This window comes from Hemitrygon akajei, chromosome 12 (genome assembly GCF_048418815.1).
Source record: "Hemitrygon akajei chromosome 12, sHemAka1.3, whole genome shotgun sequence".
NCBI classification, from domain to species: Eukaryota; Metazoa; Chordata; class Chondrichthyes; order Myliobatiformes; family Dasyatidae; genus Hemitrygon; species Hemitrygon akajei.
This window is the reverse complement of record NC_133135.1, coordinates 6,077,621-6,091,488: the sequence shown is the minus strand read 5'-3', so window position 1 is coordinate 6,091,488 and position 13,868 is coordinate 6,077,621. Positions and strand designations below refer to the sequence as shown.

At 43.8% G+C, this 13,868-nt stretch overlaps 1 protein-coding gene across 5 annotated transcripts in view; it reads right to left on the bottom strand.

The window, feature by feature from the left end:
- ssx2ipa (synovial sarcoma, X breakpoint 2 interacting protein a) overlaps positions 1–13,868 on the bottom strand; it is a 98,692-nt gene that overhangs the window by 32,486 nt on the left and 52,338 nt on the right. For all 5 annotated transcript variants that reach the window (XM_073062518.1, XM_073062516.1, XM_073062517.1 and 2 more), the window contains 3 exons: positions 10,230–10,430; positions 8,427–8,537; positions 5,406–5,541 (listed from right to left, as the gene is read on the bottom strand). In XM_073062518.1, coding sequence (XP_072918619.1) covers positions 5,406–5,541; positions 8,427–8,537; positions 10,230–10,430 — 448 coding nt within the window. The remainder of the gene's footprint in view (positions 1–5,405; positions 5,542–8,426; positions 8,538–10,229; positions 10,431–13,868) is intronic.

Here is a 13,868-nt window from a genome sequence, read left to right as displayed (position 1 = left end):
GGGCCGCTCCGCTCTGCCTGCACGGACCCCGGGGGCCGCTCCGCTCTGCCTGCACGGACCCCGGGGGCCGCTCCACTCTGCCTGCACGGACCCCGGGGGCCGCTCCACTCTGCCTGCACGGACCCCGGGGGCCGCTCCACTCTGCCTGCACGGACCCCGGGGGCCGCTCCACTCTGCCTGCACGGACCCCGGGGGCCGCTCCACTCTGCCTGCACGGACCCCGGGGACCAGTCTGCCTGCCTGCCTGAACCCCGGGGACCTGCCTGCCTGAACCCCGGGGACCTGCCTGCCTGAACCCCGGGGACCTGCCTGCCTGAACCCCGGGGACCTGCCTGCCTGAACCCCGGGGACCTGCCTGCCTGAACCTCGGGGACCTGCCTGCCTGAACCCGGGGACCTGCCTGCCTGAACCCGGGGACCTGCCTGCCTGAACCCGGGGACCTGTCTGCCTGCCTGCCTGAACCTCGAGGACCTGTCTGCCTGCCTGCCTGAACCCGGGGACCTGTCTGCCTGCCTGCCTGAACCCGGGGACCTGTCTGCCTGCACGGACCCCGGGGGCCGCTCCGCTCTGCCTGCACGGACCCCGGGGGCCGCTCCACTCTGCCTGCACGGACCCCGGGGGCCGCTCCACTCTGCCTGCACGGACCCCGGGGGCCGCTCCACTCTGCCTGCACGGACCCCGGGGGCCGCTCCACTCTGCCTGCACGGACCCCGGGGGCCGCTCCACTCTGCCTGCACGGACCCCGGGGGCCGCTCCACTCTGCCTGCACGGACCCCGGGGGCCGCTCCACTCTGCCTGCACGGACCCCGGGGGCCGCTCCACTCTGCCTGCCTGCACGGACCCCGGGCGCTGCTTCGCTCTGCCTGCCAGAACTCTATCTGCCTGAACCCCAGCTACTCTTAAGTGCCATGGCATCCCCATCCTGTCCTCCCCCTAGTACTTCAGTGCCAGCGTCCTGCGTTTGGGTCCATCCGGCCCCTCATGACAATCTTGTCCTGTGTCACTAAGTACACCATAACCTTCTCCATAACAATAGACTCCAAAATCTTCCCAACCACTGAGGTTAGACTAACTGATCTATAAATTTCTTTCTGTTGCCTTCCTCCTTTCTTAAAGAGTGGAGTGACATTTGCAATTTTCCAGTCCTCTGCCACATTGCCAGAGTCCAATGATTTTTGAAAGATAATTTCTAATGCCACCACAATCTCTACCACCACCTCCTTCAGAACCCCAAGGTCTAGGTCTTTTAGCTTTTTGAGCACCTTCTCCCTTGTAACAGTAACTGCACTTACTTCTCTTCCTTCATGCACAACATCTGGCACACTGCTAGTGTCATCCACGGTGGAGACTGACGCAAAATATTCAGTTAGTTCATCTGCCATCTTTGTCCTCCGTTACTATTTCTCCAGCCTCATTTTCTAGTGGTACTATATCCACTCGCATCTCTTTTTTAAAAAACATACTTGAAAAAGGTCACACTATCCACTTTGATATTGTTTGCTAGCTTGCTTTTATATTTCATCTTTTCCCTTCTAATGATACTTTTAATTGCTCTGTGTAGGTTTTTAAAAAGCTTCCCAATCCTCTAATTTCCTTAAGTTTTGTTTTGTTATATGCCCTCTCTTTTGTTTTTGACTTCCATTGTTGGCCATGTTTATACTATTTTGCCATTTGAAAATTTATTTGTTTTTGGAACACATCTCTCCTGCATCCTCCTCATTTTCCCCCAAAAGCTCACGATTGCTGCTCTGCTGTCATCCCTGCCAGCATCTCCTTCCAATTTACTTTGGTCAACTCCTCTCTCATACCACTGTAATTTCCTTTACTCCACTGAAATATGGCTATGGCAGACTTTATTGAATTGAATTGAATTGACTTTATTTCTTGTATCCTTCATGTATAGGAATAAAAATCTTTACGTTACCTCTCCATCTAAATATGCAATCATAGTAATTTATAATAAATAGAACAGTCAATGTAATATAGAGTACATTCAAATCAGCGTGAGTTCATCAGTCTGATAGTGGTGGAAGAAGCTGTCCTGAGCCTGTTGGTCCTGACTTTTATGCTGCAGTACTGATTCTCAGATGGTAGCAGCTGAAATAGATTGTGGTTGGGGTGACTTGGGTCCCCAATGATCCTACACACCTGTCCTTGTAAATGTCTTGAATCATGGTAAGTTCACAACTACAGATGTGCTGGGCTGTCCACACCACTCTCTGCAGAGTCCTGAGATTAAGGGAGGTACTGTCCTCATACCAGGCAATGATGCAGCCAGCCAGGATGCTCCCAATTGTGCCCGTGTAGAAAATTCTTAGGATTTGGGGGCCCATACCAAACTTCCTCAACCGTCTGAGGTGAAAGAGGTGCTGTTGTGCCTTTTTCACCACACAGCCGGTGTGTACAGACCACGTGAGGTCCTCAGTGATGTGGATACCGTGCACCGTAGATCCATTGATGTCAATAGGGGCATTCCTCCTATAAGCCATAACCAGCTCCTTTGTTTTCTGCAACATTAAGGAAGATGTTGTTTTCCTGACACCACTGTGTCAGAGAGGTGACTTCTTTTCCTTTGTCTCTCTTGTTATTGTTTGAGATAAGGCCAATCAATGTAGTGTTGTCGGCAAATTTAATTAGCAGATTAAAGCTGTGGGTGGTGACAGAACCATGGGTATACAGGAAGTAAAGGAGGCGATTTAGTACAGAGCCCTGAGTGGCTCCTGTGTCGAGAGTCAGAGGGGTGGAGGTGAGGGAGCCCACTCTTGCCACCTGCTGGCAATCTGACAGGAAGTCCAGGATCCAGCTGCACAAAGCAGGGTGAAGGCCGAGGTCTCTGAGCTTCTTGTTGAGACTGGATGGAACTATGGTGTTGAATGCTGAACTGTAGTCCAAGAACAGCATTCTCACATAAGCATCCTTCTCCAGATGTGTAAGGACTGTTTGTAAAGCAGTGGGCTTTTGCGTTGTCTGTCGATCGGTTGCGTCGGTAGGCCAATTGTAGGAGTCCAGTTTGGGTGGTAGGAAGCTGCAGATATAATCCTTGACCAGCCTCTCAAAGCATTTCCTTATTATTGAGGTGACTGACAGGACGTCAGTTGTTCAGGCATGTTGCCTTGGTCTTTTTTTGGTACAGGGACAATGGTGGATAACTTGAAGCAGGAGGGCACTCTGCACTGGGAGAGGGAGAGATTAAAAATGTCAGTAAACACACCTGCTAGTTGTGCTGTCCAGTCCCGCAGCCTTGCGACTGTCCACTCATTGGAAACATCTGCGTACCTCAGCCTCAGAGATGACCAGGTTGAAGTTTGTAGCGGTGGCTTTCTTCGGAGGCTCAGGATTAGCGAAATTGAACCAAGCGTAAAAGTGATTGAGCTCATCTCAGAAAGAGGCCATGATGTTGGCAGCACAACATTTAGCTTTGAAGTCTGCGGTGGTATGCAGCCCTCGCCACAAGCCATGTGTACTGCTTGTTGTGAATCTTGACTCAATCTTGTCCCTATAATGTTGTTTTGCAGCCTTGATGGCTTTGAGCAGCTCAAATTTCAAGTTGAACTCAATCATATTGTGATTACTGGCTCCCAAGGGCTTTTTACCTTAGGCTTCATAATCACCTCTAGTTCATTGCATAATCCCCAATTCCAGCATAACTGATCCCCTAGTAGGCTCAATGAAAAACTGCTCTATTCAGCAAACTCTCTTGAGATCCATTATCAACCTGATTTTCTCTAATCGACCTGCAAGTTAAAATCTCCCATGACTATCATAACATTGCCCTTTTGGCACGTCTTCTATTTCCCATTGTAATCTGTGGTTCACATTCCAGCTACAGCTGGGAGGGAGGCCTGTATACAACTGCCATCAGGGCCCTTTTACCCTCGTAGTTTCTTAAATCCATCCACAAGGATTTAACATCTTCCGATCCTAAGTCACATCTTTGATTTGTTGCTATTCTTTACCAGCAGAGCCACGCCACTCCCTCTGCTACCTTCGTATCCCTCCGATACAACATGTAACCTCGGACATTCAGTTCTCAACTGCAACTATCCGTCAGCCATGATTCATTGATGCCACGAGATCATCCGCATTTCTTATATTGTGCATTGAGATATAAAACTTTGAGTACTGTATTTGCTGCCCTTTTTTGATTTTGCATCCCTAATGCACTGATACTCACTATGCTGGATGCACTTTTGTCTCATCATTTGCTTGCCTTTCCTGAGAGTCTAACTGCACACTATTATGTAGTGAATCTCCTTGTAGGAAAGGGAAGGGAGCATCAGAGGAGGGATCCCTTTCAAACTATTTGTGAATTGCAGTTACTCCATTTGATTCCAGATTGCTTATTACCTATTTAGAAATGAGGAAACTTCTTAATGCCCAAGTCAAAAACAAATACTGGCGAGGATGGAAACGTTGAAAAAAAAACAAGGTGTTCGAAATACCGGCCCCCCAACCTCAAGTGTTATCGGCGTTTTTCTTCCCACCAGTGTCCTGAACTGCGGCGTATTTCCAGCATGTCCTGATGAAGGGTCTCAGACCAAAACATAGACTGTGTTCCTCCAGCATTTTGTGTGTGTTGTTCTGGATTCCCAGCATCCGCAGAATCTCATTTATGATTTCTAGCATGTTCTATTTCACACCAAACATGGAACAGTACAGAACTTACTGTGCTGTACTTAACATACTGTAGATCAGTCTAACCTCTCCCTCCCAAATAACCCTCCATTTTTCATTTATCCATGAACCTAAGAGTCTCTTAAATATCCTGCCAAAGGGTTTTGACCCAAAATGTTGACTGTACTCTTTTCTACTGATGCTGCCTGGCCTGCTGAGTTCCTCCAGCATTTTGTATGTTGCTCAGATTTCCAGCACCTGCAGATCTGTGATTGTATTAAACATCTGCTCTACCACCACCTTGGAAGCATGACCTACACACCCAGGACTGTATTTAAAAAAAAAACTACCTCTCATATCTCCCTATACTTTCCTCCATTCACCTGAAAATACATTAGGTATTTCTGCCCCGGGAAAAATTCTCTGGATGTCCAATCTATCTGTGTCTATCATCTTCTTGTACACCTAAGGTTGAAAGATTATGATTCAGATTTATTAATTGAACTAGATAGGCCAAATGGCCTGTTACTGTGCTGTAGTGTTCTAGACTATGAAACAGTGAAATGCAATATTTGCGTCAACAACCAATACACCCTCGGATGTAATGGGGCAACCTGCAACTGTCACCACATATTGGGGCACCGACATAGCACGTCCATAATTAACTCACACATATCCACAAAACCAATTCAGACAAAAGTTATAAATTTCCATTCCAAATGATACTTCACTCAAGGTTATAAGGAAAGGGAATGAGCTACATTGTGCTCTTTATCTTTAGCCACACTTACACAGCTTCTTGTCTTTCTTGTCCATTACAAGCTGGTGTAAGCGTTCTTTCAGCTTGTTGTATTCTCGTTCCTTTCTCTTCAGGTCATGGTTGTACTGAGTTGCACGGCTTGCGATTATATTTTGCAACTTTTGAATCTGAAAAGAGATAAAATCTGATCAACTTGCAATAATATTCATACTCAAAGAAAATGGCTAAAGTTCTGCTGTGATAAAGTACCAGTACGAAAAATTCAAGTGTAAAATTTAAAGCTAAACACAACTCAAAGTACTTACAAATTTAAAATATGGCATATTATTATATACATTTTAACCATTATAGATGGTTGCTGCTTCTGTGTGTTACGTTCTGAACGTGTTGTGAGAGGGCATTCTGGGTAGATGACTTACAAAATAAACAGCAGCACGTTGTTCCTCACCTCTCCATCTTTCGTGTGTGCTATTCACGGCCATCCAGCTTACAAGTACTACAAACATAACACGTGTGGATCAACAACGTTCATTGTGGAATCGTTATTACCCTTCAACCATCAGGCTCCTGAGCCAGTATGGGTAACTTCACTCACACTGAACTGATTCCACAACCTATGGATTCACTTTCAAGGACTCTAGAACTCATGCCTCAGTATTATATACTAATCTATTTATTTAACTTTAACTTGCACAGTTTGTCTTTTGCACATTGGTTTTTATTTCAGGCTTTGTGTATAGTTTTCCCGTTGATTCTATTGTATTTCTTTGTTCTACTGTGAATGCCTGTAAGAAAATGAATCTGAGGGTTGTATCTGGTGACAGATTAGTACTTTGATAATAATTTTACTTTGAATGGGATCACACATTTTGCAGTTTAACAAACACACCACGGGCTCCAACTTGGTGAAGCTGTTTGCTGTGAAGAACCTGCAACCTGCAGGAGGAACTCATCAGGTTGAGCATAATCAGTGGAAGGAAAGAAATTGCCGGAATAAAGAGGGTTTTATCTTGAAACTCTTGACAATTCCTTTTCTCCCCACAGATGCTGCTTGACCCATTGGGTTTCTCCAGCAGAGTAGTGCACCAGCTTTTAGCAGTTTCTTCACATCATTTTTGTTCTGGAGGAGATCACTTAACTAACTTCACATTAATATCATGCACCAATTTCAGAACGTCTCAAAATGCAACAAGAGGTACGTATTTTCCAAAGGTAATACTGAAAAATAAAATTGTGTCACGTTTACATCAGGACAAGAAGTTGGTCTGATTTTAACATTATTTACAAGTTCACTCCGAACAACCACAGGCAGGTCAAAGTTACTATCAAAATACATGCATGTCACCATATACTACCTTGAGATTCTTTTTTTTTTTGCAAGATTCACAGATTAAAAAAATACAAAAATTTATGAAAACTGAATAACGAAGACTTACAAACAACCAATGTGCAAAAAACAAATCATGCAAATAATGAAATAAATAATATTGAGTAATGAGTTGTAGAGTCCGTGTAAGTGTGACTACAGATTGCAGAATCAGTTCAAAGCTGTGGTGAGTGAAATTATGAATTGCTGAAGAGATTTTGAACTAAGTGACAAAGTACTTGTACTAATGAAGTATTCTTAAATATTGTATTTTCCAGAAAATATCAGAATCAAGAATATCATCAAAAGAACATACAAATTGTACAACCTCAAGTTTTGTTTGCTCACAGGCAGCCACAAAGCAGGAAACCCGAAAAACCCAATTAAAGTAAAAACAGAATAAAAATAAGACCAACACTTGATACTCAAGGAAAAAATAAATCATGCAAGCAATTGAAGTGAACAACAGCATTCTGAACCAAAATTGAGTCCTCTGATCCGAACCCTGGACCAACCCAGAGTAGGCCCAAAGCCTTACTTATCAGCTTATCATATTAGCGGGCACGAAGCACGACAACCAGCGCAGTCTTCAAAGCCTCAGCACCACAGAGAGTGAGAGAAAGTGGCTCTTGCCTCGAAGCCCAACACCCTGTCTTTTCATTCCATTTGGAAAAGGCTCTGGGGCTCTGGAGAGAAGAGTGAACATTGTGGAGAGCAAGCAAAATTGTTTTTTTTTTTGACTGATCTGGGCCAGTGTTTTAAAAAAAAAAAGTCCAAAAAGCAAATCTAGGACCTGGGCACTGCTGCTGTGAAAGGCTCCAGGCCTAGACCACACAGCCCAGTGACTCACTCCGGGCCCAGATTAAATCACCCAGCCTGAAGCTGCTTGCAAGCTCTTCAAATCAGCTTGGCACCCAGAGCAATTCAACCTTGCACCAGAGCCAGTTGTATGGACACTAAATTCCCTCTGCCCGGGGCCCCGACTTCTCACTTTGACGCCCAGAGCAATCCAATCTTGCTCCTGGGCTAGTTATACGGGTATTAGAACTCCATCTGCAACAATTCTGCAACACAGCAGATCAGCTCATCCCCTGAATTTGCCTCACCATCACTCACCCCTTCACAGTTTGTGGTAATAATTTAACACAACTTGCCTCAGAAAAAGGTATTTTTAGTGATGTTTCTAAGTCGAATTTCTTAGGCTTTTGACTACCAGAAAGCTGTTACATACATTTGGTACTACCATCTTAACTACCACTTTTATTAAAAACTAAATAGCAATCATTAATTAGATCAAAATACAGAAATTATTCAGTGTACATCCAAGTCTTACAATGAAGATGGTAAGCTGATTATTAGAGGATATTGGCTTAAGATTAGAAGAAATTTTTGTTCTTCAAATAGCAACACAAATACATCTGAGCAGGTTGAATCATCTCCCATGTCAGACTGCACCTGACAACAGCACTTGTTCAGTACAGCAATGATCTACAGATTCTGTTAAAGAATTGCAACTAAACCAAAAGCTTGAACTAAGAAAACCTCAAATGCTCATCAACTTGCTGAAAGAATAATTGAGATTGTCAAATTCTGCTGGAAGTTCTTGACCGAAAGGAATGCAAGACAAAAATGGGAATTGAGAAAGGCATTCTGTTTTACTTGAAAACAGACAACTCAGACATTTACCTCCTCCTTTTCATTCTTTAGTAAATTGTGCAAAGCTCGGTTCTTCAACTGTAGCTGTCTGTCCTTCTCCTGAAATGATGCCACCTCTCTCCGGGAGGACTCTAGCTGATCCTAAAGAGATTCAATTATATTAAAATACAACGATCATCATTGCTTGAGAAATTCATACTCTTTACACAGCAATGTCCAACAAAGTCCATTCATCCACAAACTAGTGTGCCAGTTCACACCTACTTAATACACCGACTAACTGGAGGGAGCATACTGAAGGTTATGTAACCAAATGGTAAAGATTTCACTGCTAACGTTGCAGGGTGGTTCATGCAATGGTCTTTCTGTAGAAGCAGTGTTTGGGTTATTGTTAGAGATGACGGGTGCTGAGGAATGCGAGCCATCCGATCAGGAGAGAAGGCTGGGAGAGCAGGGGTATTTTTTTTGTGCGTGACACCAGTGTGAGCCTTTTTCTTTGTTCGGTGGGAGACGGACAGCGAAGATGCTGGGCAGAACCAGCCGTAGGATTCAATCCGTTGGGTACCATGATTTGATGGAGTAAAGTGCGAGAGTCTACTGAGGATTGTTGAATATGACTTTGAAGAGTTGAGCTCCAACCTGTGCACATTTGACTATTTAATTATAATGGGCCCTTGTTTTCTCTCTCCCTAATGAGGGAGAAAGAGGTGCCCATTTTCCCAGCAAGTGGGGAGACATAACAAACTTGCTGGTTTACAATGTTAAAAGTCCGCCACGTCACTTTTAGAATAGCAACATAGAAAACCTACAGCCCACAATGCTGTGCCAAACATGTACTTTAGAAATTATCTCGGGTTACCCATAGCTCTCTATTTTTCTAAGCTCCATGTACCTATCCAGGAGTCTCTTAAAAGACCCTATTGTATCTGCCTCCACCACCATCACCAGCAGCCCATTCCACGTCCTCACCACCCTCCACGTAAAAAAACTTACCTGACATCTCCTCTGTACCTACTTCCAAAACCCTTAAAACTGTGCCCTCCTCTTAGCTGGTTCCTAAGGTTGTCAAGCCGAGGAGTGGTAGTGGGGATGAGCTCCCACTACCTAAAAGTGCTTCTCATAGCATGCGCCTCAAATAGCCTCTGACAACCAAGACCAACTCATGGCCTTCTCATGTGGCTTAGCCTTCAAGCCTGGCAGAACTGTTTCAACTAACAGGAGAAAGGGCAAAGGCGGGTCCTGGTGCCTTAAAACCAGTTCTTCGGGTAGATGAAGCTCATCAGGAGTAAAACCCTGAGGACAAATAAGTCCCTAAGGCAGTCCGACGTTGCCTTCAACCTCGTTCTGACAACTCCTGCGACGACAACAGTGCCAAGATGTATTGGCCCTTGTCCTTCCCTTGGACAACATTGGTGGTGTGGAGAGGGGAGACTTGCTACATGGGCAACTGCCGGTCTTTCATAAAAGCTTCCCCAGGCCTGCGCCCTTTCTCTTCACCATCTACACCTCGGACTTCAACTACAACACAGAGTCTTGCCATCTTCAGAAGTTTTCTGATGACTCTGCCATAGTTGGATGCATCAGCAGAGGAGATGAGGCCGAGTATAGGGCTACAGTGGGAAACTTTGTCACATGGTGCAAGCAGAATCATCTGCAGCTTAATGTGAAAAAGACTAAGGAGCTGGTGGTGGACCTAGAGACTTCACTCATTCTGGCAGGACAACAGACCATTTTTTCACACACACACACACACACACACACACATACCCCTTGTTTGAATGTTGATACTGCAGTTCTTACACCGAGAACTCTTGCTTGTTTCCTGCTATTTACCTTCAGTTTTACTTGGCTGTGGTACAAGTGGTCCATATCACTGCTGGACTTCAGATGTTGTGTTTCCATGTCCTCCAGTGTGCGAAGATTCTTGCGGTGAAGTTGCAGAAGATCATATGTACAATTTAAAATGGCTACCAAGTTCAGTGCTTCCTGTGCCTCCCCTGTATAAAAAGACGGAAAGCCCAAGGTAGCGAGTTCCTAATATATGAAAAGATAGAACAAAGATTCACTGAGTAATTGGGAAAACATATCAGAGAAAGATAAATAATGCAAGTAATCAAATCAATTAAATACACTATGTAAATATTGATACAAAATATTCAATTGGTTGGATTGGACGGTAGAATGGTAATTTTTCTTGAAGTTCAACTGTCCTACTTGTCTTCTTAAGCCCATCACCCTGACTGGGGTATAGGCTGTCAACTGCAGCTTGCCAGAGTCCTCTATGCTGGGCCAAAGGTTGATCGGCCCTGTGGCTTCTGTTTTTACCACACAATTTCATGTCTTCTATGTGAAGATCCTTCTCTCAGGGACGGTCTGAGGAGATTCTGTTGGTACATCTGTAGCTTTGGGATTTTACAGGATGGGGCTGCTAGTTCCATGCCCATCCCTCCTCCTTTTGCAGCTGGGCTTAGGAACATCTATGGCAAAGTTAACTCTTCTGTGCTTGTATTTTTATACAATCACTGACAAACATGAACTATTACGTGTTATTTCCAGTAATTACAATATAGTTGCTTCTGTATTTTTCTAGAAACTTGGTTTTCTGTAGAAAGTGTCATGCTATTTGAATATGGCTATTTTGTAGGTTAATTGTTACCACTGGAATTTGTGTTATCTTGTCTATATCAGACACCATGACTATTTTTTTTGATTTTCTTTTTTTTTGTTTTCTTGCTCCTCTTTCCTGTTCATTTTTCACGGTTGTAGCATCTATCAATAAGTACCCACACCATCCAGGATATGCCCACTAAGTAAGTGGAACAGGAGCCTGAAGAACCTCAGTGATTCAGAAACAGCATCTTCCCCAGATTTCTGAACAGCCCATGGACCCATGAACATCACCTTACCATTCCATGTTCTTTACATTGTTTTTGCAATTTATAGTAACTTTATGCCTTTCATGCCTTCCAGGTGCCAGAGTCCAAGACATCTTGGATTGAGTTCTTAGCACCTTAAGTGGGAGGGTGAACAGCCAGAAGTTGTGGTCCATGTCGGTACCAATGACATGGGTAGGACGAGTGACAACGTTCTGCGTAGGGAGTTCAGTGAGTTAGGTACTACTCAGGATTGCTACCCATGCCACATGCTAGTGAGGCTAGAACTAGGAAGATTATAAGCTTAATACATGGCTAAGGAGTTGGTGTAGGAGGGAGGGCATAACATTTTTGGATCATTGGGCTTTCTTCCAGAGAAGGTAGGACCTGTACAGAAGGAACAGTTTGCTCCTGAACTGAAGGGACACTAATATCCTAGTGGGAAGGTATGTTAATGCTGCATTGTGGGGTTTAAACTAGATTTGCAAGGGGATGGGAACCAGAGTGCCATAAGTTAGTGGACAGGCTGTGGATTCAAATGTTGTTAAGACCTCAGACAAAGTTAGGAATCAAAAGGTTGAGCATTGTGTGACTAGTGTCCTCAGCTGCATATATTTCAATGCAAGTAGTATTGTAGGAAAGGCAGATAATAGTACTTAAGATTACAATGGTTTACAAATGGTTTAATGGTTTACAAACAGAGGCAATGTGCAGTGAGGAGAGGCTGTTGGTAGGGCAAAACTGCAGTCAACAGGATGAGTTGCAACATAAAAGGTGGCCAAAATCGAAAAGGGTGAATACAGAACTGAAGATTCTGTATTTGAATGCGCACAGTATATGGAATAAGGTAGATGAATTTGCAGAACAGTTGCAGATTGGCAGACATCATGTAGACATCACTGAATCATGGCTGAAAGAGGATTATTGCTAGGAGCTTAATGTCCAAGGACACACATTATATCAAAAGAATATGCACGAAGGCAGAGGGCTGGCCTTGCTGAAAGAGGCAACATATGATTGGAAGGTGTTGAATCATTGTGGATAGAGCCAAGGAAATGCAAGAGTAAAAAGACCTTGAGTGGAGTTATGTACAGATCCCCAAGCAGCAGTAGGGATGCAGCCTACAAATTACAAGACGAGATAGAAAATGCATGCCAAAAGGGCAATGCTACAATAGTCATAGGGGACTTCAATATGCAGGTAGATTGAGAAGATCAGTTTGATGCCGAATTCCAGGAGGGGTAAATTTTTAGAGTGCCTATGAGAGGCGTTTTAGATGCTTCTCATGGTTGAGCCCACTAGAGCATCAGTTATACTGGACTGGGTGTTGTGCAATGAACCATAATTGATTAGAGAGCTCAAGATTAAAAAAAACCTCAGGGGAAAGTGATCATAATATAATAGTATTCACTCTGAAGGAGAAGCTAAGCCAAATGTATCAGTATTACAGTGGAGTAAAGGGAATTACAGAGGCATGAGAGAGATGTCCAGAACTGATTGGAAAAGAACACTGACAGGAATGACAGCAGAGCCACAATGGCTGAAATATGTGGAAGCAATAAAGGTATATACATCCCAAAGAGGAAAGAGTATTCTAAAGGAAAGATGACAACCATGGCTAACAAGAAAAGTCAAAGCCAACATAAAAGCCAAAGGAGGGATATAATAGAGCAAAAATTAGTGGGAAGTTAGAGGATTGGGGAACTTTAAAAACCAACAGAAGGCAATTAAAAAAAGTCATTAAGGTAAAGATGGAATATGAAAGTAAGCTAGCCAATTATATTAAAGAGAATAGCAAAAGTTTCTTCAGATACATAAATTGTAAAAGAGGCATGAGTGGATATCGGACTGCTGAAAATGATGCTTCAAAGGTAGCAATGGGAGACAACTAAAAGGTACATGAACTGAATAAGTATTTTGCATCAGTCTTCACTGTGGGAGACACTAGCAGTATGGTGGAAGCTCCAAGTGTCAGGGGGCATGAAGTGTATGAAGTTACCATAATTTGAGAGAAAGTCCTTGGGAAACTGAAAGGTCTGAAGGTAGATAAGTCAACTGGACCAGATGGTGTACACACCAGAGTTCTGAATGAAATGGCTGAAGAGTTGGCAGCTTTAGTAATGATCTTACAAGAATGACTAGATTCTGGAATGGTACCGGAAGACTGGAAAATTACATACATCAGCCCACTCTTCATGAAGGGAGAAAGGCAGAAGAAATGAAACTATAGTTTAGTTAGTCTGACCTCAATGGCTGGGAAGATGTTGGAGTTAATTATTAAGGAGGAGGTTGCAGGGTACTTGGAGGCACATGATAAAATAGGCCATTATCAGCATGGTTTCCTCAAAGGAAAATCTTGCCTGACACACCTGTTGGAATTCTTTGAAGAAATAAACAAGCAGGATAGACAATGGAGGATCAGTTGATGTTGTGTACTTGGATTTTTAGAAAGCCTTTGATAAGGTGCCACACATGAGGCTGCTTATCAAGCTATGAGTCCATGGTATTACATGAAAGATTCTAGCATAGATAAAGCAATGGCTGATTGGAGGAGGCAAAGAGTGGGAACAAAGGAAGCCTTTTCTGCTGGCAACTTGTG